Below are 25238 nucleotides of genomic sequence, written 5' to 3'. Positions count from 1 at the left end.
ACGCAGCCACGCAGCAAACACTGATGACGCACGGAACTGCAACGCGCGCAAACCGCTGCCTTAGGATAGATCTGTGTTTTAAAAATCTGTATTATCTATCCCATGGATCTGCCATTCTTTCAGTAAAACAGTGCTTCCTAATATTACCCCAAAACGAGATTCCTGCCCCCCCCCCCCTCTGTATTTGATCTAGTTTGTTTTTTAAATATGGCCCTTCCAGAGGCTAATGTAACACCAAACCTATAGTATTTAAAGGAACACTGATACTCTGTAATGCCCGGTGCAGCGCCTGACGGGGCGGAGAATGACACAGATTCTTTCTTTGGTGACCTCTGAATCCCTGTGTCATGCCCCGCCCCCTTATGTCCTGGGCAAGGCATAAGACAGTGTAGGTTGTTTGCCTTGAGTGCTCCTTTTAAGTGTTCCTATCTTTCCTTTTTGCTTACAGCTAAAATATTTCATTAACCTAAAGTTTAAACTTTTGAAATACACCGTTTCTGGAAGTCGATCCATTAAAGGTGTAAATATTGCCATTAATTGTAAAAAAAAAAAAAAAAAAAAAAAACAAAAACAGTTTAGGGTGGGCAATAAAACTCTTACATTTTCTTTTTCTTCAGTAATAGGCTGTGGTTATACTGATTTCTCTTAAAGCTGAAGTAGGAGGAGAAGCTAGCTACTTCCTCTGTCACTAACGTAACCATTGAAATTTTACTTTCCATTATTTCTCATTTGTTAACTTGGAAAAAAAAAAACTTGTAACTTTATAGGCCCAGTTGAAGATGAAGGCTCAGGTCTGTCTGACACATCCCTGATGTACAAATTGGTCACTGATATCAGATCACTTTAAAATAGGTATAGTCAATCAAGCATATCTTTGCTCAGTGAGAAGGATTCCAGGGGGAGGGTTATCTCACTGTGATTGACAGAGAAGATGATGACCAGGTGACAGTAAAAACAACCCCATCAGAGCTAAAATGGCTGACCACGGTAGATACCAGACAGCTACTTCCTGTCTCAGCTGTTTGTGCTCCTGCCATCAGTTTCTGAGATTACAAGAGAAGAGACTGCACAGAGTTACAGTAGATAAGGATTTATAAAGTTACTCAACACTTCATGAAGTATCATAGGAAGTGGTAAATAAGTTAGCAAGCGGAGTTCTCCTTCAAGAATAAATACACAGACAAATCCATTAAATCCAAGTTATTGTTTTAAAATTATTTCTGCCGAAATTCCTTTCTAATCGACAGAATTACATATGGAATTATAGGTTCCTCCTGTGGAAACTGCCTCAGAGAAAAGTCAGCCTAGTTTCCCATAGCAACCAATCAAAGCACACCTTTCATTTTTCCAGTGTAGCTTAGAAAATAAAAGCTGATCTCTGATTGGTTGTTTGTTATGGTAAACAAGGCTGCATTTCCTGTCTGCCACTTTCCATACATGAGGCCTTGTTTGTATAAGACTGTCACCTAACAGAAAAATTTTAAATATTCCATAAAAAACACAAAATAGATTTGATGGGTAGAGTCCGTTGTAAGTTCTTCCCAGAATTATGGGGAGCGCAGGTTGTATTTGGCGTTTAGGTTCGTGTTAGGGGACGACTGGGGAAGTAACTTTAAGTTCACATTTGCGTTAAAATAAGGTATTTTGATACTAGCGATCTCGGGACCTAGCAGGGGTACCGCCATTTACATCTTAAAAATTATTAACTTTTGGCAGTTACACCTTATACGCACTAGGTGGCGGTATTATGTCAATACTTTTACATGATTGCAAGGTACTGCCACTTTAAAAAGTATGTAGCAATGCTTACATCTAATGGTGGAGGCAAGTAATTTTTGGACCTGGCGAATATTTTGAAATCATTGTCTTATGACATCACTATTAAGCATCACCATGGTTGGATTTCTCTATCCGTTCACAAATTGGCTTCCGTCACTAAAGACGGGCATCTAAAGGCGTATGTATCATGGACACCAACCGTCAATCAGACATGTGCCCATTGGATAATTGCGCAGATTATTTTTTCCTACATTTATGGAAAAGCTCTGCGTGTGATATTGAGCGCCATACACCGCCTGATTTTCTGAATCTTTAGATGTCCGCCATATTGTGACATCCAATTTAGTGTGAAGATCCTCAGATGATTCCAAACTGGGCCAGTTCATGCAGCTCCAAGTGACTGAATGCTTCCCAAGGGCAAATCACTGTAATATCTGCAAAGGAAAAAAAATCAGTTACACGTTATACGCACTAGGTGGCGGTATTATCTCATAAATGCTGAAGATTGGGACGTGTATACTTTAAAAATTATACTCCTCTTCCTGCTATGTATTATCAAAAATATAATACATAGCAGGAAGAGGAGTATAATTTATTTTTATTTTTTTCGTTGAATATTAGTTTTTATTAAATACATTTAAAATAAGTTCACTTAACATTTTTTTCCCGTTTTAAAAAATTAATTGCATATTTTGTATCATTTAATGTTATACAATTTTCCAATATACTTTCTGTATTAATTCCTCACGGTTTTCAAGAAATTAGATGTCATTCACAGGTGCAGGGATCGTTAGATGGTTATGTGATGGACAAACATGTGCTGGGATCGTTAGAAGACACAGCTCTGATATACTTACTGTAACGAGCCAAGCACCTGTGTGTCCATCACATGACCATGTAACGATCTCAGCAGCTGTGTCCATCACATGACCATGTAACGATCCCAGCACCTGTGTCCATCACATGACCATGTAACGCTCCCAGCACCTGTGTCCATCACATGACCATGTAACGCTCCCAGCACCTGTGTCCATCACATGACCATGTAACGCTCCCAGCACCTGTGTGTCCATCACATGACCATGTAACGCTCCCAGCACCTGTGTGTCCATCACATGACCATGTAACGCTCCCAGCACCTGTGTGTCCATCACATGACCATGTAACGATCCCAACACCTGTGTGTCCATCACTTGACCACGGTTAGGGTATGTTCACACGCAGTGAGCAAAAACGTCTGAGAATACGGAGCTATTTTCAGGTGAAAACAGCTCCTGATTTTCAGACGTTTTTTTAACAACTCGCGTTTTTCGTTGCGTTTTTTTACGGCCATTTTTGGAGCTGTTTTTCAATGAAGTCAATGAAAAACGCCTCCAAAAACGTCCCAAGAAGTGACCTGCACTTCTTTTGACGAGCCGTCATTTTATGTGCCGTATTTTGACATCGACACGTAAAATAGAGGCTGGTGGCAACAGAACATCGTAAAACCCATTGAAAACAATGGGCAGATGTTTGTAAGCGTATTAGGGGTGTTTTTTCAGGCGTAATTCGATGCGTAAAACGCCCGAATTACGTCTGAAATCACTGCGTGTGAACATACCCTTACTTGCAGACTTCTAGGGATTGTCTGGGTTGGTGCAGGGGAGACAATCTGTGTCTCCCCTGCACTTCGTCCCATGGAGGAGAGGAGACTCTTCTGTGTGTAAATGAAATTCTGCCACCATGTGGACTACTAATATGCAAAACCAAAGTCTGTTCGGCTTCGTTCACATCTGCGTCAGGGCTCCGTTCTTGGGTTCCATCGGACCTTTCCGTCAGGGGAACCCCATGAACGGAATCCAGACGGAAACCATAGGTTGCCAATTGCGTCAACATTGATTTCAATGCTGACGGATCCGCTGCAAATAGTTTCCGTTTGTCACCATTGTGTAAGGCTTCCGTCATTTTGACTAAATACCGTAGTCGTCTGCGTTATTCATTCCATCAAAACGACGGAACCCTTACACAAAGGTGACAAACGGAAACCTATTGTTTTGGATTCCGTTCATGGGTTCTTGAGTCCCGACGCAGATGTGGATGAAGCCTTAGCGGATACGTTGAAAATAAAAAAATGTGGACAGAATGACGAATACAACGGAAGGTAAAATGTTTTGTCATTTTACGGACCAGTTTACCGGATCCTTAAAAAACGGACTCTTTTTATTTATTTATTTTTTTTCTCTGTTTGTCATCAGTTATACTTCGATTTTAACTGATCCGTTTTTATCATTTGCATCTTTCTTGCTTTAATTTTTAGTCTGCGAAGTGCAGAAAAAAAAAACGGATCCATTAAACGTAATGCATAAAGTATACAGATACAAACGGATGGCATAACAGTTTATATCCGTCTTCCATGTGAAAAAAAACGGATAGGTCCTTTCCGTCAGGTTTCTGTCATTTTTTGTCGGAAACAATAGCGCTGCCGACTACGCTATTGTTTGAATAAAAAAAAAAACAGAAACCTGACGCTACGGAGCCCAACTGATCCAAAACCAAAACCTATTAAAATCAATGGGGTTTTGACTGAAACGTTTACTTCCGTTCTTGTGGTCCTCTGACGGATCCGCTAGAACGAAAGGCACAACGCAGATGTGAACGCAGCCTTAGAAAGTTGCAGAACTGCATTATGCTTTATATAAAATTTGAAAAAATTTAAGAAATTTAAGAAAAAAAAACATTTCCATGAAGCAGCAGGGCAGTAAAGGGATAACGCACGTTTAATTTTATTAAATAAATGAGGATTATTTTCTTCTTGTCATCCTTGTCCCTAATCCTTACTTTCCTGTCCCTGGTGAGATACATGGGAGGGGGGTAAGGAGCTTATATTTCAAAAATCCTCTTAAGTATTGTGCATTTTGTCAGCAAGGAATAAAACAATTACCAGTACCGGAAACCCGCGCCGCGCCAAGGTTATTTTTCATGTTACATTTTGGTTTATCGTAAATTAAATGCTACAAAAATTTCTTTTTTAAAAAAAAAAAACATTCTCGGTCTAAAATATAAAACGGTAAATTAATTTTATCTGTTTCTTGCAAAGCAGGGTGACAACCAACACGGTGTATACAGTAACTGCCACCCAGCTTTCCTATAGTCCTGGGAAGTCTATCCGTCCCGTCCCCCCCCCCCCTGTTCTTTTATCAGGGTGTAACCAAATAAAAAGCTGAATGACGACCCAAAATGATATGGACAGACTTTGTAGCACTGAATTAGAATTATATCCAGTGTCCCGGCGACTGATTCCTCTTATCTTACAATATATTGTACCGATCCATTATAGAAGGCAGCAGAAAGATATATAAAACCGACTCTTACCTGTGCCAAGTCCCTCCATGCCCGGAATTTCATCTCCAAAACTGTAAAGAGAAATGAATGAAGTACAACACAAAGTGTAAGAACCCTGCTACATGACAGAATATACCGAATACTGCTACCCAATATTATATCCATAGGGGGCAGTATTATAGTAGTTATATTCTTGTATATACGGGGCAGTATTATAGTAGTTATATTCTTGTATATAGGGGCAGTATTATAGTAGTTATATTCTTGTATATAGGAGCAGTATTATAGTAGTTATATTCTTGTATATAGGGCAGTATTATAGTAGTTATATTCTTGTATATAGGAGCAGTATTATAGTAGTTATATTCTTGTATATAGGAACAGTATTATAGTAGTTATATTCTTGTATATAGGGGAAGTATTATAGTAGTTATATTCTTGTATATAGGGGCAATATTATAGTAGTTATATTCTTGTATATAGGAGGCAGTATTATAGTAGTTATATTCTTGTATATAGGAGGCAGTATTATAGTCGTTATATTCTTGTATATAGGAGCAGTATTATAGTAGTTATATTCTTGTATATAGGAGCAGTATTATAGTAGTTATATTCTTGTATATAGGAGCAGTATTATAGTAGTTATATTCTTGTATATAGGAGCAGTATTATAGTAGTTATATTGTATATAGGGGCAGTATTATAGTAGTTATATTCTTATATATAGGAGCAGTATTATAGTAGTTATATTCTTGTATATAGGGGGCAGTATTATAGTAGTTATATTCTTGTATATAGGGAGCAGTATTATAGTAGTTATATTCTTGTATATAGGGCAGTATTATAGTAGTTATATTCTTGTATATAGGGGCAGTATGATAGTAGTTATATTCTTTTATATAGGGGCAGTATTATAGTAGTTATATTCTTGTATATAGGAACAGTATTATAGTAGTTATATTCTTGTATATAGGGGCAGTATTATAGTAGTTATATTCTTGTATATAGGGCAGTATTATAGTAGTTATATTCTTGTATATAGGGGGCAGTATTATAGTAGTTATAGTCTTGTATATAGGGGCAGTATTATAGTAGTTATATTCTTGTATATATGGGCAGTATGATAGTAGTTATATTCTTGTATATAGGAACAGTATTATAGTAGTTATATTCTTTTATATAGGGGCAGTATTATAGTAGTTATATTCTTGTATATAGGAGCAGTATTATAGTAGTTATATTCCTGTATATAGGGGCAGTATTATAGTAGTTATATTCTTGTATATAGGGGGCAGTATTATAGTAGTTATATTCTTGTATATAGGGGCAGTATTACAGTAGTTATATTCTTGTATATAGGGTGCAGTATTCTAGTAGTTATATTCTTGTATATAGGGGGCAGTATTATAGTAGTTATATTCTTTTGTATATTGAGCAGTATTATAGTAGTTATATTCTTGTATATAGGAGCAGTATTATAGTAGTTATATTCTTGTATATAGGGGCAGTATTATAGTAGTTATATTCTTGTATATAGGGAGCAGTATTATAGTAGTTATATTCTTGTATATAGGGGGCAGTATTATAGTAGTTATATTCTTGTATATAGGGAGCAGTATTATAGTAGTTATATTCTTTTATATAGGGGCAGTATTATAGTAGTTATATTCTTGTATATAGGAGCAGTATTATAGTAGTTATATTCCTGTATATAGGGGCAGTATTATAGTAGTTATATTCTTGTATATAGGGGGCAGTATTATAGTAGTTATATTCTTGTATATAGGGGCAGTATTACAGTAGTTATATTCTTGTATATAGGGTGCAGTATTCTAGTAGTTATATTCTTGTATATAGGGGGCAGTATTATAGTAGTTATATTCTTTTGTATATAGGAGCAGTATTATAGTAGTTATATTCTTGTATATAGGAGCAGTATTATAGTAGTTATATTCTTGTATATAGGGGCAGTATTATAGTAGTTATATTCTTTTGTATATAGGCGCAGTATTATAGTAGTTATATTATTGTATATAGGAGCAGTATTATAGTAGTTATATTCTTGTATATAGGGGCAGTATTATAGTAGTTATATTCTTGTATATAGGGAGCAGTATTATAGTAGTTATATTCTTGTATATAGGGGGCAGTATTATAGTAGTTATATTCTTGTATATAGGGGGCAGTATTATAGTAGTTATATTCTTGTATATAGGGGGCAGTATTATAGTAGTTATATTCTTGTATATAGGGGCAGTATTATAGTAGTTATATTCTTGTATATAGGGGGCAGTATTATAGTAGTTATATTCTTGTATATAGGGGGCAGTATTATAGTAGTTATATTCTTGTATATAGGAGCAGTATTATAGTAGTTATATTCTTGTATATAGGGGGCAGTATTATAGTAGTTATATTCTTGTATATAGGAGCAGTATTATAGTAATTATATTCTTGTATATAGGAGCAGTATTATAGTAGTTATATTCTTGTATATAGGGGCAGTATTATAGTAGTTATATTCTTGTATATAGGGAGCAGTATTATAGTAGTTATATTCTTGTATATAGGGGGCAGTATTATAGTAGTTATATTCTTGTATATAGGGGTAGTAGTGTAGTAGTTATATTCTTGTATATAGGGACAGTATTATAGTAGTTATATTCTTGTATATAGGAGCAGTATTATAGTAGTTATATTCTTGTATATAGGGGGCAGTATTATAGTAGTTATATTCTTGTACATAGGAGCAGTATTATAGTAGTTATATTCTTGTATATAGGGGCAGTATTATAGTAGTTATATTCTTGTATATAGGGGGCAGTATTATAGTAGTTATATTCTTGTATATAGGGGCAGTATTATAGTAGTTATATTCTTGTATATAGGGGGCAGTATTATAGTAGTTATATTCTTGTATATAGGGGCAGTATTATAGTAGTTATATTCTTGTATATAGGGGACAGTATTATAGTAGTTATATTCTTGTATATAGGGGCAGTATTATAGTAGTTATATTCTTGTATATAGGGGCAGTATTATAGTAGTTATATTCTTGTATATAGGGGGCAGTATTATAGTAGTTATATTCTTGTATATAGGGGGCAGTATTATAGTAGTTATATTCTTGTATATAGGAGCAGTATTATAGTAGTTATATTCTTGTATATAGGGGGCAGTATTATAGTAGTTATATTCTTGTATATAGGAGCAGTATTATAGTAGTTATATTCTTGTATATAGGGGGCAGTATTATAGTAGTTATATTCTTGTATATAGGAGCAGTATTATAGTAGTTATATTCTTGTATATAGGAGCAGTATTATAGTAATTATATTCTTGTATATAGGGGCAGTATTATAGTAGTTATATTCTTGTATATAGGAGGCAGTATTATAGTAGTTATATTCCTGTATATAGGGGGCAGTATTATAGTAGTTATATTCTTGTATATAGGAGGCAGTATTATAGTAGTTATATTCCTGTATATAGGGGGCAGTATTATAGTAGTTATATTCTTGTATATAGGGGGCAGTGTTATAGTAGTTATATTCTTGTATATAGGGGTCAGTATTATAGTCGTTATATTCTTGTACACAGCTGCAGAGTTGTCAGTCGCACCTAAAGGAACTTTACCCTATAAGAATAGGCCAGTAGTATAAATTATGTGTGACAGTTGGGGCCCTATTACACTTTTTGCATTGGACCTCTTGAGCTTCAAATGATGCTTCTGTTCATACTCCACGTACTTACCCTAGAACCCCCTTTTTTGGAGGTTTGCTCTTGAACTGCCTTGTTGCCCTCTGTTTAAATTTTGGAGCTTTCCTGCGTGTCGGACCTAGTTTTGCTGGAGGCACTGGATGATTCCCTGGTAGAGCCAATGTTTTTGTGTCCTTTGTCTGATTTTGGTTTGGCCCAGCTTCTTCTGGCTGTGCAGGTTGGCTCTTCTCTCCTTCGTCTTCCTTTACGTTCTCTAGTTTCGGCTCTGTATTTGCACCTCCATTGTCCTCCTCCGGCTCTTCTACATTGGGCCCACCTTGAATGTTATTCTGGTCTACAGACTCTCTTCTTTTCCCCTGAGGTTCTTGGTCATTGGCGTCTGTGACCGTTATGGAGGTTTGGGCCTGTACTTTAGCTGTTTCTGTCTTATCTGATTCTGTGGAGGTTTTAATCCTGTAAAGGGAAAAAAAAATCTCTATAAATCTTATGGTTCTTTGAAGCCTCATCAACAGACCACGATGGAGAACATTGCCTATGTGTCTGATACAAGAAGGTCACACAACTCAAGCCATTTGTGATATCTGATGGAAATCTCTGACATATTCAACTGTTTACACATACCCATAGGCTCCAATATTAAAAAAAAACGTATAGCGCGCGGTATAAGTGTTTTTACAGGATGCCTGTGTATAGAAAAGCTATTCCATAAAGTTGGAAAAAAAAATTATACCAACATATACTGGCCTGAGAGATGCCAAAAGGACCCTATTGGCCTCCGTGGGGTGAATGGGGCCTATAGATATGTTTGGTGTATGTGGCGCACGTACATCGCAGTGTGAATAGACCTTTAGCCACACCCTCTTTTTCTGGACAATTTTAAAAACTATAGAGGAAAGTGCAAAAAGTAACTTTAACACGTAATAAATGTGGCGCACGGCATGTACACCAGTTTTTGGCCATTTTGTGCAAGAATTGTGGCGCTTTTTTCCCCCTGTGAGCAGGCCTGAGCACTGCGATTTTGGAACGCTCTGATATGGACGGTGTTTCCGTAAGTTTTCCTAAACTTACAAATAAGCCTTGCAACGACGGGCAAAAATTGGTAGATACTTATCGATGTTTCATTTTTAAGGGATCGTGTTTCTTTGATTTTCCTTCAGCGTCGTCATCCAGCTGCATCTACAAGGGAAAAAAATACCACCGCTTCAGTCATAGTATGGAATCCCTTCTTCTCAAATGTCATTGTATATATAATACATATTATATATAGCCAGGGCTGAATTATAGCGAGGGGAAATGGCCCCAGGAGCCCAACTATTTTAGGGATTTAAATGTTGGTAAGTATGTGTATGGCTGTATTATGTGGCATTGTATGTGACTTGTGTTTACTGTATGTCACTATTATGTGGGAACTGTATGGCACTACTATATAAGCACTGTATGGTACTACTATATAAGCACTGTATGGCACTACTATATAAGCTCTGTATGGTACTACTATATAAGCTCTGTATGGTACTACTATATAAGCTCTGTATGGTACTACTATATAAGCTCTGTATGGCACTACTATATAAGCTCTGTATGGCACTACTATATAAGCACTGTATGGTACTACTATATAAGCACTGTATGGTACTACTATATAAGCACTGTATGGTACTACTATATAAGCTCTGTATGGTACTACTATATAAGCTCTGTATGGTACTACTATATAAGCTCTGTATGGCACTACTATATAAGCTCTGTATGGCACTACTATATAAGCACTGTATGGTACTACTATATAAGCACTGTATGGCACTACTATATAAGCTCTGTATGGTACTACTATATAAGCTCTGTATGGTACTACTATATAAGCTCTGTATGGTACTACTATATAAGCTCTGTATGGTACTACTATATAAGCACTGTATGGTACTACTATATAAGCTCTGTATGGTACTACTATATAAGCTCTGTATGGCACTACTATATAAGCACTGTATGGCACTACTATATAAGCACTGTATGGTTGTATGGTACTACTATATAAGCACTGTATGGCACTACTATATAAGCACTGTATGGTACTACTATATAAGCACTGTATGGCACTACTATATAAGCACTGTATGGCACTACTATATAAGCACTGTATGGCTGTATTTAGTGGGAATCATATGGCACTGCTATGTAGGCACAGTATAGCTGCATTATGTGGGCACTGCATGTTACTTATGTAGGGACTATATGGCTGTATTATGTGGGCACTGTATGGCTGTATTATGTAGGCACTGTATGGCTGTATTATGTAGGTACTGTGTTGCTGTATTATGTGGGAACTGTATGGCTGTATTATGTGAGCACTGTATGGCTGTATTATGTGGGCACTGTATGGCTGTATTATGTGAGCACTGTATGGCTGACCATATAATACAGCCATACAGTTCCCACATAATACAGCCATACAGTGCTCACATAATACAGCCATACAGTGCCCACATAGTACAGCCATACAGTGCTCACATAATACAGCCATACAGTGCCCACATAATACAGCCATACAGTGCCCACATAATACAGCCATACAGTGACCATATAATACAGCCATACAGTTCCCACATAATACACTGTATGGCTGTATTATGTGGGCACTGTATGGCTGTATTATGTGAGCACTGTATGGCTGTATTATGTGGGCACTGTATGGCTGTATTATGTGAGCACTGTATGGCTGTATTATGTGGGCACTGTATGGCTGTATTATGTTGGCACTGTATGGCTGTATTATGTGAGCACTGTATGGCTGTATTATGTTGGCACTGTATGGCTGTATTATGTGGGCACTGTATGGCTGTATTATGTGAGCACTGTATGGCTGTATTATGTGGGCACTGTATGGCTATATTAATGTTGGCACTGTATGGCTGTATTATGCGGTCGCTGTATGGCTGTATTATGTAGGCACTGTATGGCTGTATTATGTTGCCACTGTATGGCTGTATTATGTTGCCACTGTATGGCTGTATTATGTTGCCACTGTATGGTTGTATTATGTGGGCACTGTATGGCTGTATTATGCAGGTACTGTGTTGCTGTATTATGTGGTCGCTGTATTATGTGGGCACTGTATGGCTGTATTATGTGCGCACTGTATGGCTATATTAATGTTGGCACTGTATGGCTGTATTATGCGGTCGCTGTATGGCTGTATTATGTAGGCACTGTATGGCTGTATTATGTTGCCACTGTATGGCTGTATTATGTTGCCACTGTATGGCTGTATTATGTTGCCACTGTATGGTTGTATTATGTGGGCACTGTATGGCTGTATTATGCAGGTACTGTGTTGCTGTATTATGTGGTCGCTGTATTATGTGGGCACTGTATGGCTGTATTATGTGCGCACTGTATGGCTGTATTATGTGGGCACTGTATGGCTGTATTATGTGGGCACTGTATGGCTATATTAATGTTGGCACTGTATGGCTGTATTATGCGGTCGCTGTATGGCTGTATTATGTAGGCACTGTATGGCTGTATTATGTTGCCACTGTATGGTTGTATTATGTGGGCACTGTATGGCTGTATTATGCAGGTACTGTGTTGCTGTATTATGTGGTCGCTGTATGGCTGTATTATGTGGGCACTGTATGGCTGTATTATGTGCGCACTGTATGGCTGTATTATGTGGGCACTGTATGGCTGTATTATGTGGGCACTGTATGGCTGTATTATGCAGGCACTGTATGGCTGTATTATGTGGGCACTGTATGGCTGTATTATGCGGGCACTGTATGGCTGTATTATGCGGGCACTGTATGGCTGTATTATGCGGGCACTGTATGGCTGTATTATGCGGGCACTGTATGGCTGTATTATGTGGGCACTGTAAGGTGCTGTATTTGCTCACTGTTTAGTTGGTACTATGTAGACCTTACATGGCTGTAAATTTGTGTTACTATATGGCACTATTATGTTGTCTTTGTTAGATAGTATTATTTCGATAATAAAATACTGTTATGTCACCTTTACAGACCTTAACCCAGCACTGGCTATAATCAACGCTGTGACCAGACTCCAGGAAAGCGGGGCAATGAGGCTTATGCTTAAATTGCTATCCTCTGCGAAACACAAATATCAACATGGCATCATGCATGTTTTTTTGGCATGTTCTAGGAGGCTTTATTTAAGGATTGTGTGTGTGTGTGTGTGTGTGTGTGTGTATACATATATATATATATATATATATATATTATTCAGATTACGATTTCAGCAATTCTGTAACTGCACAGTTGCATTTTTTTGGAATAATCCACTTTTATCACAGCAGCATAAGGAAATACAATAAGGGGATCATATAAGATGAGAAGGCAGGTGAGCAATGTAACGGCTGACTAAGGCAATTCTGTAGATGTCTATGACCTTCAAAGTAGGAACAAATGCATCCAATATATCCGACCCCCCCCCCCCTCCTCTGTAATCCGCTTTTTGTCAGGAGTCCTGCCTTCTGCTAAGGGGTTATCCATTTCGGGCAACCCCTTTAAAGACCATCTGCACTCAAAATTCAACAATTTTAGGTGGTTTTGTCCATGCCCGGTGCTGTAAATAGTATTTACCCCTTTCAAGGTGTCACATTGACAGATTCCTGATGTCACATAGGGAATATTATCCCACTCCTCTTTGGAGAAATGCTATAGACACATTGCGAGGTTTTTCTATATGGACTGGCCACGTCCGGTCCTGCTACTTCATCTCTGTTGGATTTTCCGGTATGGCGGCTTCTTCAATTTCATGGCTAAGTTGAATACATATCGAGGTTTCGATTTCAGTAAGATTAGAAGCCTGGCACCATTCAACCAGCTTCCCATTACCAATGACATTTGGTTGTTTGGTTGATTTAAGGGGGCAATTCCTTTTTTACATAGGAGTTGGGTGAATTTGGTTCCTTTAAATAAATGCAGGAATATTTAAACAATTATATCATGAGTTTACTTGGTATTCAATGGGACAAATATTCGATAATAAGGAACATCTGATGATGAAGATGATGAACACTGACGTCCCTGTTATGTAAATCGTTATTAGTTACACGCACGAGGGAGCAGATAGAGAGCATTAACGGTTTAAAGGGTTGACCCTAGCAGATCCACGTCCACTAAGAAGGAGATGCCGTAATGACACAGGGTGATCGTGTCTTATAGGTGATTGGCATAATCAAAAATATTCCAAAAATGAGCGGCACGCTTCTGTAAAAAATAATTCCTTGAACTGTGGCCCCAGCAGGGACATGGCAGCCATTCAAATGGATCCACTCTTTGTTAATGGCTCATAAAGTGGGGTGCCAAGCGGATGACTCTTCTATAGCATCTATATGCCCCAATAGGGCATATTGACAGGGATTGTCTAAGTGAGAGAACCCCTTTAATCTCTTCGACTTCAGTTATTTTAATCATTGACCTTGGTCACCTTCAAGGGTAACTGAAGATACCAAAGACACAAAGTCCCCATTGATATACAGAGTTATATCCCCTGTTCTCTCTACGATTCTATAGTGCTATCATTATATTCATGAACCAGGAACCCCAGGATGAACACTGGTACAGGTCTTCCTAGATAGGGGATATGGATTATGGGATGACCCATTCGATTCAAACATGATCCTCATCAGAAATCTATGGGGGGGGGGGCCTCCTGTACTAGCTCTTTATCGTGATGGCACGACCACCCTGATGCTCCTCAACTTTTCCTTATGGACCCAAATAAATATGGACCCACCAGTGGCCTTTGAAAGTAAATTCCCTTTAGGGCTCTTTTTTTTTTTTGGTCGCTAGACTAGCAGAACTTCAGGTTCCTTGGGTTTTGGACTAAATAATTTGTATGGTTACCGGAGATTGGATGTTCCCAGCGTGCCTCTTGGCATTGGATGGCTCCAAAATGCTCAATGGATACATTTCGAGAGAATTGGCATTGAATTTTCCCAGATGTTTCGAACACTCAGGCCAGCCAATGACCGGTGGATATCCGCCTACGGTTGGAGTCTGTCGTGCTTGTGTGTTTTATTAAATAGGCGGCAACAATTGGCAAAAAATAGTCTAAATCTGCCTTTTTGGCCATTCAAAATCTCTAGTGTATGGCAAATTAGTAAACCAAATCCCATAGTTGTTCTTCGGACTAGTCACCATACAACCTTTCTAATAATTTTTTATAATAATTTGATTCCGATCCGTAAAAATCGACAGTTTTTGTCATAAAAAATAAAATCAAAAACATTTTAAAATAAAAAAAAGTTGCAACTCAACATAAAGTAATTGATGTAATAGGCTATGATGATAATCTGCTTACTGACCAGAAAACGGTCATGTACATTTCTGAAAGATTCTCAATTATAATAACATTATATATTTATAATATAATTTCATATAAAACAGACTTTATTGTTATTATACATTTTGTTTTATACACATAAAAAAACATTAAAAGAATTTCCAAATTTTGTAGTATATTGAGGGCAAAATGATTAATAGTAACTAGTATTTATGGAGGAATATTTGTTTTATAAAAAAAAAAAATATTATTATTGTTTTATATCAAATCTGATTTTATATATTTATAGTATCTTTTATAGTAATTATTGTCATAAATATCCTATAAAATGTGGACAGGATATTTAGGGCAAAATGATTGCAAAACAAAATGTAAAAAAAAAATACAATAAAATTATTTGCGGAAAATTCCAATAAAAATTCTCCATGTATACAGGTTTATTATTGATGGTAAAGTCACCTAAATTATTGGTTGTTCTCGCAAATATAACAATATATTATACTGATACAATATTAGTGCATGTTTGGTATTTTGTACTTAATTTCCAATGGTCTATGTTACTCTATGGCATTTTTTGGTTGTTACAAATATTTTTATTTGCCCCTTTAATAGGACGGACATTTGAAAAAAATAAATTGGGTATATATATATATATATATATATATTCTAAAGAGCTCAGGACTGGGGGAATTTCCATCGTTACTCTTAACCTTGGGTTTCAGGAAATTAAAGAATTGTAAAATATTTTTGCATTTCTTTTTGATGTTATTATTTATTTATTTTTTTTGATTAGCAAAAAGCAAAGTCTCATGGCTTTGGCATGAACTGGAGTATCAAGTAATATACATGTAGTAGTGGTTAAAGAAGTAAGTCCAAATTGAAGCAAATTTAGAAATATGTAATATGATAAAATAAGATGAATCTTACCTTGCTGGAATAAGAGGACTTGCTCCTTAGATTTTTTTGTAAACACAACGAGCACTAATTATAAGCTGCATGCTGGGTGTTAGAGCATATTAATAGCTACTTAGAGCAGCTCGCTGACATCATTAAGTACTGAGCTGTCAGACACACGTCTGAGGTTACATCTTACCTACAGCGATTGTTTAACACTGATACTATGAAGTGGAATATGGATGCCACCCATGCATTTCGTTTATGGGATGGAAATCTGAAATGGATGATGTGATAGGAAGTACACACTCTGGAATATTGAAATAAAGTCGGCAATGAAATGAAAAAACGCCCTTGATGCCCAAGGATAGGCGATTATTCTTAAATTCCCGGAGAACCCCTTTAAGTACAGCAGAGTTAACAATTTTAATGAAAAATCATAATTAAAATAGATTTTTAGTGTTCGGTTAGATAGAGCACATTCATAGATTGAACCTTAATTCCACTCACAAGGAACAGCAATGGGAGCGTACTGCGCGCCTTTGTTTGCCAGAATTGCATTACCTATTATTAATATTTGTTAAGTACCCCAGACTCAACCATTTAGATGAATAATCATAATTTAAATACATTTTTATTGTCAATCCAGATAGATCACAATCATTGGGAGAAGTGGTATTTTATATGCATGGAACGGCAATTATTCTATTTGCCACTAATATAAAATTCTTCATATATTTTTGGTACTTCAGTCTCAAAACCATGATAAAAAAAGCATCAATGTAATATTTCTTCAGATGCAGTATTGTATAATCAGGTGTTGTTTTGGTCCTACACATGGAACCGCAATGGGCTCTTACTGTGCACCCTTATTTTCCCAAATTTTGTTGTTGTTTTTTGGGACTTCAGTCTCAAAAATCATGATAAAGAAGCATTACTGTTATGTTGGTTGCCTTTTCAGATGAGTATGGTGTGATCATTGTAATTTTTTATTCTACATATGGAACCGCAATGGGGTCTTACTGTGCACCCTTTTTGTCCAAATTATGTATTATTAATGATATATTCAACAATCTTAATGAGAAATCAATAAAATTAATTTTCATCTTTACTTCAAATAGAACATAATCATTGAGAGAAGCGTTTTCTATCTGCATTGAACAGCAATGAGAGCTTACTGAAAAACTTTAATGGGTGATGTTTGTTTTTTTTTATGACATCATAATCTAACTATATAATACATGGACGCACTTTTTATTCTTGAACTGATGATACTTCCTTTATCTAGTTGACACAATCTTTCTTTTCATTATCCTCCTCCTGGTGAAATGATTTTGCCTTGGTTTTCCGGACATGCTGACCCATTCTGTTTATCTATTTTATGTTATTGCAGTTACTGTTTTAGTCCATGTTTCATTACGCCGGCCCTGTGTGTTCTTTGTATCCTGCTGTACCCGTACATTATGTTCTTTGTGCTCTAACCTTTAGTTTACACGACCCTGTGTGGTATCCTGGCGCTCTGCAATCACTTATTTCTTGTTTTTCTTTCTTGTTTGTTAAAGGCCATATGTACACCATTCAAAAAGTTTTTGTTTTTTTATTTTAATAAAAAATGTATCGCTGTGTTTTGTGCAACTTCCTAATTACTTTTTATTAAAAATTTATTTTACATTTTGAGATACAGCTGCTTTGTATCCTGTATATAGAGCAGCTGTATCTAGCGCTGAATCCTGTATCCGTCAGGTCAGCGTGACTGACGGTTTCAATGACCGCGGGTCCTGCGTGTCTCTGACAGGTCATAACTTAGATGTGATGGGTAACCGCTCGATCCCGCTGACCTGACTGATATAGGTCTCAGCGCTAGATACATCTGCTCTGTATAGAGGATACAAAGCAGCTGTATCTCAAAAAGTAAAAATAATTTTTTGTTGATAAAAAGGATTTAGAAAGTGGCACCAAACACACTGATAGACATTTTTATTTTAAAAAAAAAAGACAAAAAAAACTTTCAACGGTTTACATAGCTTTTAAACTCATCAAAAAAATATATATGTATAGTATGCAATGCTTCTTTGTTTGCTGGTGCCTCTTCCACTTGTTCTCTATTGAGGAGGTTAGAAAAAAATAATAAAATACTGAAGTTTAAGAAAAAAATATTATAGATGTGTACATATACACACATATATAGGTGTGTGTGTGTGTGTGATAGATATATATATATATATATATATATTATACACACACACACACACTTATGTGATACGTTGTATTCATTTACATATTTCTACTATGTATGATAATATAAACTAGTGATGTGTAGAGATGTTTGCTGCTTACTTTGTGCAGATTCAAGTTAATGTTGCTGTAAATCTTTGCAGACCTCGTTCGCGCGGCTGGAGCCACGGAGCAGCTTTATCTGCGTGGAGGGATTATATTACCCGATTGTCTTGGAGGCTATATTTGGAAGAACTTCTGAGTAAGCATATATTTAATCTGTGACATCAGAGGACAAATGTGACTCCAGCATGTGAGAGTACAGCTGAGGGAAAGAGAAGAAAAAAATACATTTAGGGTGAGCGCACACGTAGCGTAAATACTGCGCATTTTCCGCAACCGATTTCGTTGCAGAAAATTGGCAGCAGAATACAGCAGCAGCAGCAAAGTGGATGTAAGAGAACAAATCTCCTCCAGACGCTGCGTAAACGATAAGCGGTAAAAAACGCTCAGAAATTGACCTGCGGTGCGTTTTTTTTATTCCGCAGCATGTCAATTGTATTTGCGTAATCGCTGCTTAATTGTTACATTTCCCCATTTAATTCAGTGGGGAGGTAAAACCCACAACAAATAGCAGGAAAAGCAGTGATTCCGCCGGGAAAAAAAAAACGCAACTCAAAAAAAAATTTTTTATACTTACCCAGAATTCTGATTCTTCGTCCAGGTCGGCCTCAATGGATGATGTTTCATCCCATGTGACCGCTGCAGCCAATCACAGGCTGCAGCAGTCACATGGGATAAAATGTCATCCCAGGGCTGCGGAACGTCAGGACTTTTTTCAGTGCAGTACTTCTGCAGAGGACATTCAAGCCGAAAAACTGCATCACAATTTACTTTTACGCAGCGTATTCGAACTGTGTGAACATAGCCTAATACAGCACTTTCACTCATTTACTGACTAGCATATGGGGTCACTGCAGCAGGACTCATACTCAGCAAAATAATGAGTGCAGCTCTGAAGTATAATACAGGATATAACTCAGGATCAGTACAGGATAAGTAATGTAATGTATGTACACAGTGACTGCACCAGCAGAATAGTGAGTGCAGCTCTGAGTATAATACAGGATGTAACTCAGGATCAGTACAGAATATGTAATGTATGTACACAGTGACTCCACCAGCAGAATAGTGAGTGCAGCTCTGAAGTATAATACAGGATATAACTCAGGATCAGTACAGGATAAGTAATGTAATGTATGTACACAGTGACACCACCAGCAGAATAGTGAGTGCAGCTCTGGAGTATAATACAGGATGTAACTCAGGATCAGGACAGGATAAGTAATGTATGTACACAGTGACTCCACCAGCAGAATAGTGAGTGCAGCTCTGGAGTATAATACAGGATGTTATATATAAACTAGAATAGGCTGCACAGGGTATATCTCTGAGCACCATTATACAATCAGAGCAACGAGAAATACATTTCCAAGCCCAACACTGTTGCTGTCCTGACCGCTCATCTTTTGATGTTGTTCCATGAGAATTCATATTTGCATTTTTTATGCGACACTTCTAATCCCAGACTGTCTAAAAACAGCCAGTACAGACCCGAATTTGTGTTCATCCTAAAATAATTTTCTTTTTCATCTAAATAATGTAATTCATCATTCGCTGCACAGTTCATAATTCTGTCAGATCAGCCAAGTATAACAGCGAGGCCAAATCTAGAGTCTCCGATGGCTGCGACCCGCGACTACTCGGAGGTTAACCAAACGTTAGAAGTCTAGATAAACACACTGGCCAAATACTGGAACATTACCAGTCCACGGCTGGACCCAAAAACGGTCTCCTTCCCTGGACGTGGGCTGGTTGAATGAATTATACTTCACAAGAACATTTTTTTTCCATTGATATAGCTGCATGGGGTGATTTTTGGGTACATATAAAATGAAGTTGATATAAAAAAAATTTTTAAAGGGGGTTTGACCTTGCACTATAAATAAAAGACATTTTTTAATTTTATTTTATATTTAAAGTGGTTTATTAACCCCCCTCCTTACATATTACTCACATGTGCACAAAATTACCCCTTGTGAATGTGATACAACTGGGTGACCACCTTTACGACAGCTGTAATGACGGCCATATTGGTGGTCACTCAGTTTTCCCAGACACAGATATAGCTATATATAACATTAGAGTACAATTTGTAGCCACTTGGCAGACGAGGGCGACGTACCTGAGCTTTATAAACATCCTCAGAGTCATTTAAGATACTTAAGGAAAGTAAGAATAACATGGTGAGTGAAATAGAGATCTGGATCAGCCGAGAGCCTTGACTGGGGGGTGACGCACATGGATTATTCTTCTGGGTGAGCGGTTAAGATTTCAGCTGCCTCAGCATATGTGGCCATTCAATAGACACTGAGCACGTGAGTCATAATGGCTTAAAGGGCAGCTCCACTTTAAACCCCCAGTTTATTGCCTTAAAGGGGGTGTCCAGTTTACAAAACCCATTTTCATATACCCTATAAGAGTCGAGAGCGGTTACAGAGAAGGTCTCTTGCTCTGGAGGACCTGTCCTGTCCTGTATTACACAGGACAACCCAATGATCTGAATAGACACTGTGTAATGCTTAGTTCCCCCTGTGGTGGCGCTGCAGGGAAACTTCACACTTACTACCAGGTTTCCCCACAGATTACAGCTGATCGCTGGGGGATCCCAGTCGGGGAACATTTTGTGATCAGGTTATTTTGAAGTCGGGATTGTCCAAAGCGGAGGGGTTATCTGGGACTTTTACCTATCACTAGTGATTGGCTGCTGCGGCACTTTAAAGGAGAACTCCACACTGGACCAATATTTTTACAGCAGCTCACATTTTAAATCTATATGAAATGTTGAGTAACTTTACAAGTAATTTGCTTTATTTATCTTCAGATACATCTCGTTCTTATTCTCCAGTCACATCTAAAGCTGAATGTAAAATCTTAGTGGAGTTGCCTATTAGCAGAGTCTCGTGTGTTGTGGGAAATGATAAATCACATGGTGGTCAGAAAGAGATGAGCGGTCAGTCTATAGAGTGCCGGCAAGCTGCAGGCGGATTTCAAGCAGCAACCAGAATCGTGAATGCAGCTCAGGATGTGAGTGGAGAAGTCTCAATTGATGTAGACTTTGTGAAGAGTGGAGATACATCAGTAATGCTTTCCTTAGCTGTGGGAGAGTTTTAAAAACGTAAAGCCGATGTCCAATAGTGGCGTTAATATTGTGTAGTTTTCGACAATACTTTCCTGCTATTTATTCTCTTGAGTGTTGGCTGCATTTTAGTTCTGTTCTATTAGGTCACAGCCACGATCCGTGACTCCAGCTTAGCTGCATTGCCTTTTGGAGCCTGAGGTAGTCTGAAATCCACCTCCTGTCGTTAGTGGCTTTTCCCCCCAACTTCATGCTTTACACTGCAGCTCTGCTTGTTCTAATTGGCTGCTGGGTATAAGTGTATATGAAACCCACATTTATCAGACATTGATGGCATAGCCCATAGATGGGAATGTCCCTTTAAATATATTAACATGCGCAAAGAAATGTGTTAGCTGGTCGTGGGTGTGAATACTTTTGCAAGACACTGTATATATAAATAACTGAACCGGTCAATGTTATGTTAAAAAGCTCTTTATTCATAGTGAGATTATAACAATATTATAAATAGACCACCGACCGTGTATATATAATAAATAAGTACTAGAAATTCTCTGATATATATATTGTTCATAATTCATGGCAGCCCAACTGTTGTCAAACTACAAGTCCCAGCATGACATGCAGGTATACTTCCTGGATCTTTAAAGGGGAATTCCACCTAAATGTATAGGACATACAGGTATGTCAGAAGGCAACATCAGTGGGGTCTATCGGCTGGGATCCCCCCAACACTTTGTAGACCTGCTCAACCCCTTGGGTGTCAGCGCTTTCCATTGATCTGAGAATCCGGAGAAAAAAGCTCCACGTATTTGTGTGCCCGATCTGCCAAATTTATGATCTGCCGCCCCCCCCCTCCCCCTCCACCCCCCCCCTCCACCTGTTTGGTGGACAGGTTGTGAATTGCTCACCCCACCATATTTACCTAATTTGACAGAGGGTGCAAAGTGTTAAAGGGTCACTCCGGGCAAAACAGCTGCACTGCGGTGAGACTAATGCAGTGTCTGAGGGGTGCATGTCATTTTCCAGCCCCTCATTTTTGCCCGGAGTGTTCCTTTAATTTTAAAGTGAATGTCACAAGCTACACTATATACAGTATATACACGGCTACACTGTCCTCGGGAGATCTGTTTAATTGATGGAAAGAATAATTCTGTGCAAAGATCTAAATGTTCAATCCATTCATCTAGAAATAGATCTAAATATAAGAGTAGATAAATTAGCTATATAGTGCCCAGGTACTAGACAATAAAACAGCGCCCCCTATAAACTAAAAAACGCGGAGGAGCGGTGATGTGCACGGTGATTGACCGGATCTGCAAAAGACTGCTGACAGTCTGGTTCTACTACCAGCCAAAGACCTTCACCTTGTCTCTATTCCCCTCTAAGAGACCAATGGACAAGTCACTCAATCTCACAAGACGTGCACTTTTGTCTCCTTAAATACTCTGTGCTGCTGGGGATCCTCATTCCACTCGACCTCCCACTTGTGAGGAAGAAAAAAGGACACATCATGACCTCAACTCCTGTCCTTACTAACATCATCACGTGAGGGGACAGGTATCGCACAAAATCAGCACACCACTCTCCTCAAATACTCTGTGCCACTGTGGGATCCTACTTTTTCTAGTATGCTGCTGGTGACCCTGCCCCTTCCACTATGTGACTCCCAATTTGTGACCTCCTACTTGTCTCCATTCCCCTCCATTCACATCATTACACTTCCCCTGTCACATGCAGTCCTGCCCTTATAACATCATCTCATGAGTGGACAGGTCACTGCCTCCCACAAAATCAGCACACTGCTCTCCTGAAATGCTCGGTGCCACTGTGGAATCCTACTTCTAATATCATTCTCCATTCCCCTTCTCATTTTATAACATTACCTCAGTCACTTGCAGCCCTTTCCTCACTAACATCATCACATGAGTGGATAGGTCACTGTCCCCCACAAAGTCAGCACACTCCTCTCCTGCTGATGATGCATATGGTATAATTTGATTGGCCACCGGGTGTTCTGCCGCCTCACAGACTTCACAGCAATGTTTGTAGCATGATATCCAGTTGCAGTCCGCGCATACATCTCCGCTCGATGGAGGGCTTTGTAAATATCCCCCAAATTTTGGGGTTCAACTAAACTAAAGCCGCACATCGTGCTACGCAGTGCTTTCTTAAAGGGGCCATAACGTGTAAAAGTTCCAAGGCTAAGAATGTTTACATTTCACTTCATTCTATTTTGGGTTGAGTATGAATCAGATACAAAGCAGCATCACACATAATAATAATAATAATAACAACAATATAATACACCGCCAACCATGTGCAAAGTGACAAACTATGTAGCGGCCGCACAGTAATCCCTGTAAGGCACCTGTTCTTCAAAATTCAAGACCGCCGAGGCAGCATTTCCCATCAAAACACGGTGGAAGATTCTAAACTTTCTGTGTCCTCTTCTCTCTGTGATATCCAGCGTTCTGCTTGGGCAGGGAAGACTTTATCTACAATATATATTTGGCATTCCAGAGGAATTTTAGTCCTGTTTTGAGAAAAAAAAAAAAATATTGTAAAATTAGAGAATTGAAAAAATTGCATTTTATTTAAATTTTAAATATTTTTTTAATTATTTTTGTAATTTTTTTTCCTGTGGTTTTATAAAAGGTGACAATTTAGATATTTTTTTGTCCTTGATTTTTTTTTGTTTTTACATATTTATTTGAAAAATGTAAAATGTATTACTTTATTTTTTGTTTACATTGCATTCTAGATTTTTTTTTGTGTGTAGCGTTAAGTTTTTATAGATTTTTTTTATCATACTTTTTATTGTACAATTGCTTGGGCATTTTTTATTTTTTTAAATTATAAACTTTTTATATTAACAAAATTTTGTAAATTTTTTGTTTTTTTACTAAAACTTTCAGCTTAAATGATCCAAGTTGATTACATAATTTTGCATTTTGTTTTGAACTAAAAAAAAGAAATATCGTGTCAATGGCTTCACGTTCTGTTTATGTAGATTCAAAGCGAGTTCTCTTTCTATGTGAAATCTCGTGGATAATAAACCTTATGTCATTTTTAAGAAGGATCACAGATGGTTTTTAAATAATCTAAAGCTGGCCTGAAGCTTACATTTTTTTTAGATTTTTATTTGAAATGTTCAGCTGGCGGAAGGCATTTTATTATAAAGAGATGGGAACAAAGTGGGGGCCCCTCCAGCAGGGAATGGAAGATTAACGTGGAGAAATATTAAAAGGCCTGTGATATTAACAAAAGCGGAATAAGACGTCTTTTTACTTGACGTAAGGAAAGTAGAGGCTTCTAGCGGCCGCACGTACACAAAGGCGAATTCATACAAAAAAAAAAATCCCTGGGAAAATAGGTCAGCACACAATCTGTAGGCAAGATAGATCTTTTTATTTTTTATTACTAGCTTAAAAAAAATAAAAAAATTAAATTGGATGTTTTTTAATGCCCAATTTAAATGCTACCAAATATTCCAACCTCACCTTTCCCCTCAAAACTTTGGATGCAAGTCAGACCAATGTCAGGCTGAAGACATTTTAACAGAAAGCCCTTTGCTTTTTTCAGCTGCCCGATCACCTGGACTCTCACGATCACAGTCTTAGGCTAGATTAACATGACCGAGTGCCACTTGGGCCATTTTTCACATCCGAGTCGCACCCGTGAGGGACCAGTCTTCACGGATCCCTCATAGACTTGAGTCTATCGAGGGATCCGTGAAAACAGATGAAAATAGGACATGTCCTATTTTTCCACGGGCCCGTCACACATTAAAATACAT

General features: G+C 37.7%; 1 protein-coding gene and 1 long non-coding RNA gene across 5 annotated transcripts in view; one reads left to right on the top strand and one right to left on the bottom strand.

Moving 5' to 3' along the window:
- Positions 1 to 1527: 1527 nt before the first annotated feature.
- LOC142655956 (uncharacterized) lies at positions 1528 to 22163 on the top strand. Its single transcript, XR_012849572.1, has 3 exons — positions 1528 to 1639; positions 18405 to 18502; positions 21185 to 22163. It is a non-coding gene; the product is annotated as an uncharacterized LOC142655956 (long non-coding RNA).
- RGS11 (regulator of G protein signaling 11) overlaps positions 21904 to 25238 on the bottom strand; it is a 64923-nt gene continuing 61588 nt past the window's right edge. For 3 of the 4 annotated variants that reach the window (XM_075830678.1, XM_075830679.1, XM_075830680.1), the window contains exon 19: positions 21904 to 23975. In XM_075830678.1, the coding sequence (XP_075686793.1) occupies positions 23852 to 23975 (124 nt within the window). In that variant the 3' untranslated portion in view covers positions 21904 to 23851. The remainder of the gene's footprint in view (positions 23976 to 25238) is intronic. The other variant, XM_075830681.1, reaches the window with a different exon arrangement.

The sequence above is a fragment of the Rhinoderma darwinii genome, chromosome 6 (genome assembly GCF_050947455.1).
Source record: "Rhinoderma darwinii isolate aRhiDar2 chromosome 6, aRhiDar2.hap1, whole genome shotgun sequence".
In the NCBI taxonomy this organism is placed as follows: domain Eukaryota; kingdom Metazoa; phylum Chordata; class Amphibia; order Anura; family Rhinodermatidae; genus Rhinoderma; species Rhinoderma darwinii.
This window is presented reverse-complemented; position numbering and strand designations above follow the sequence as displayed.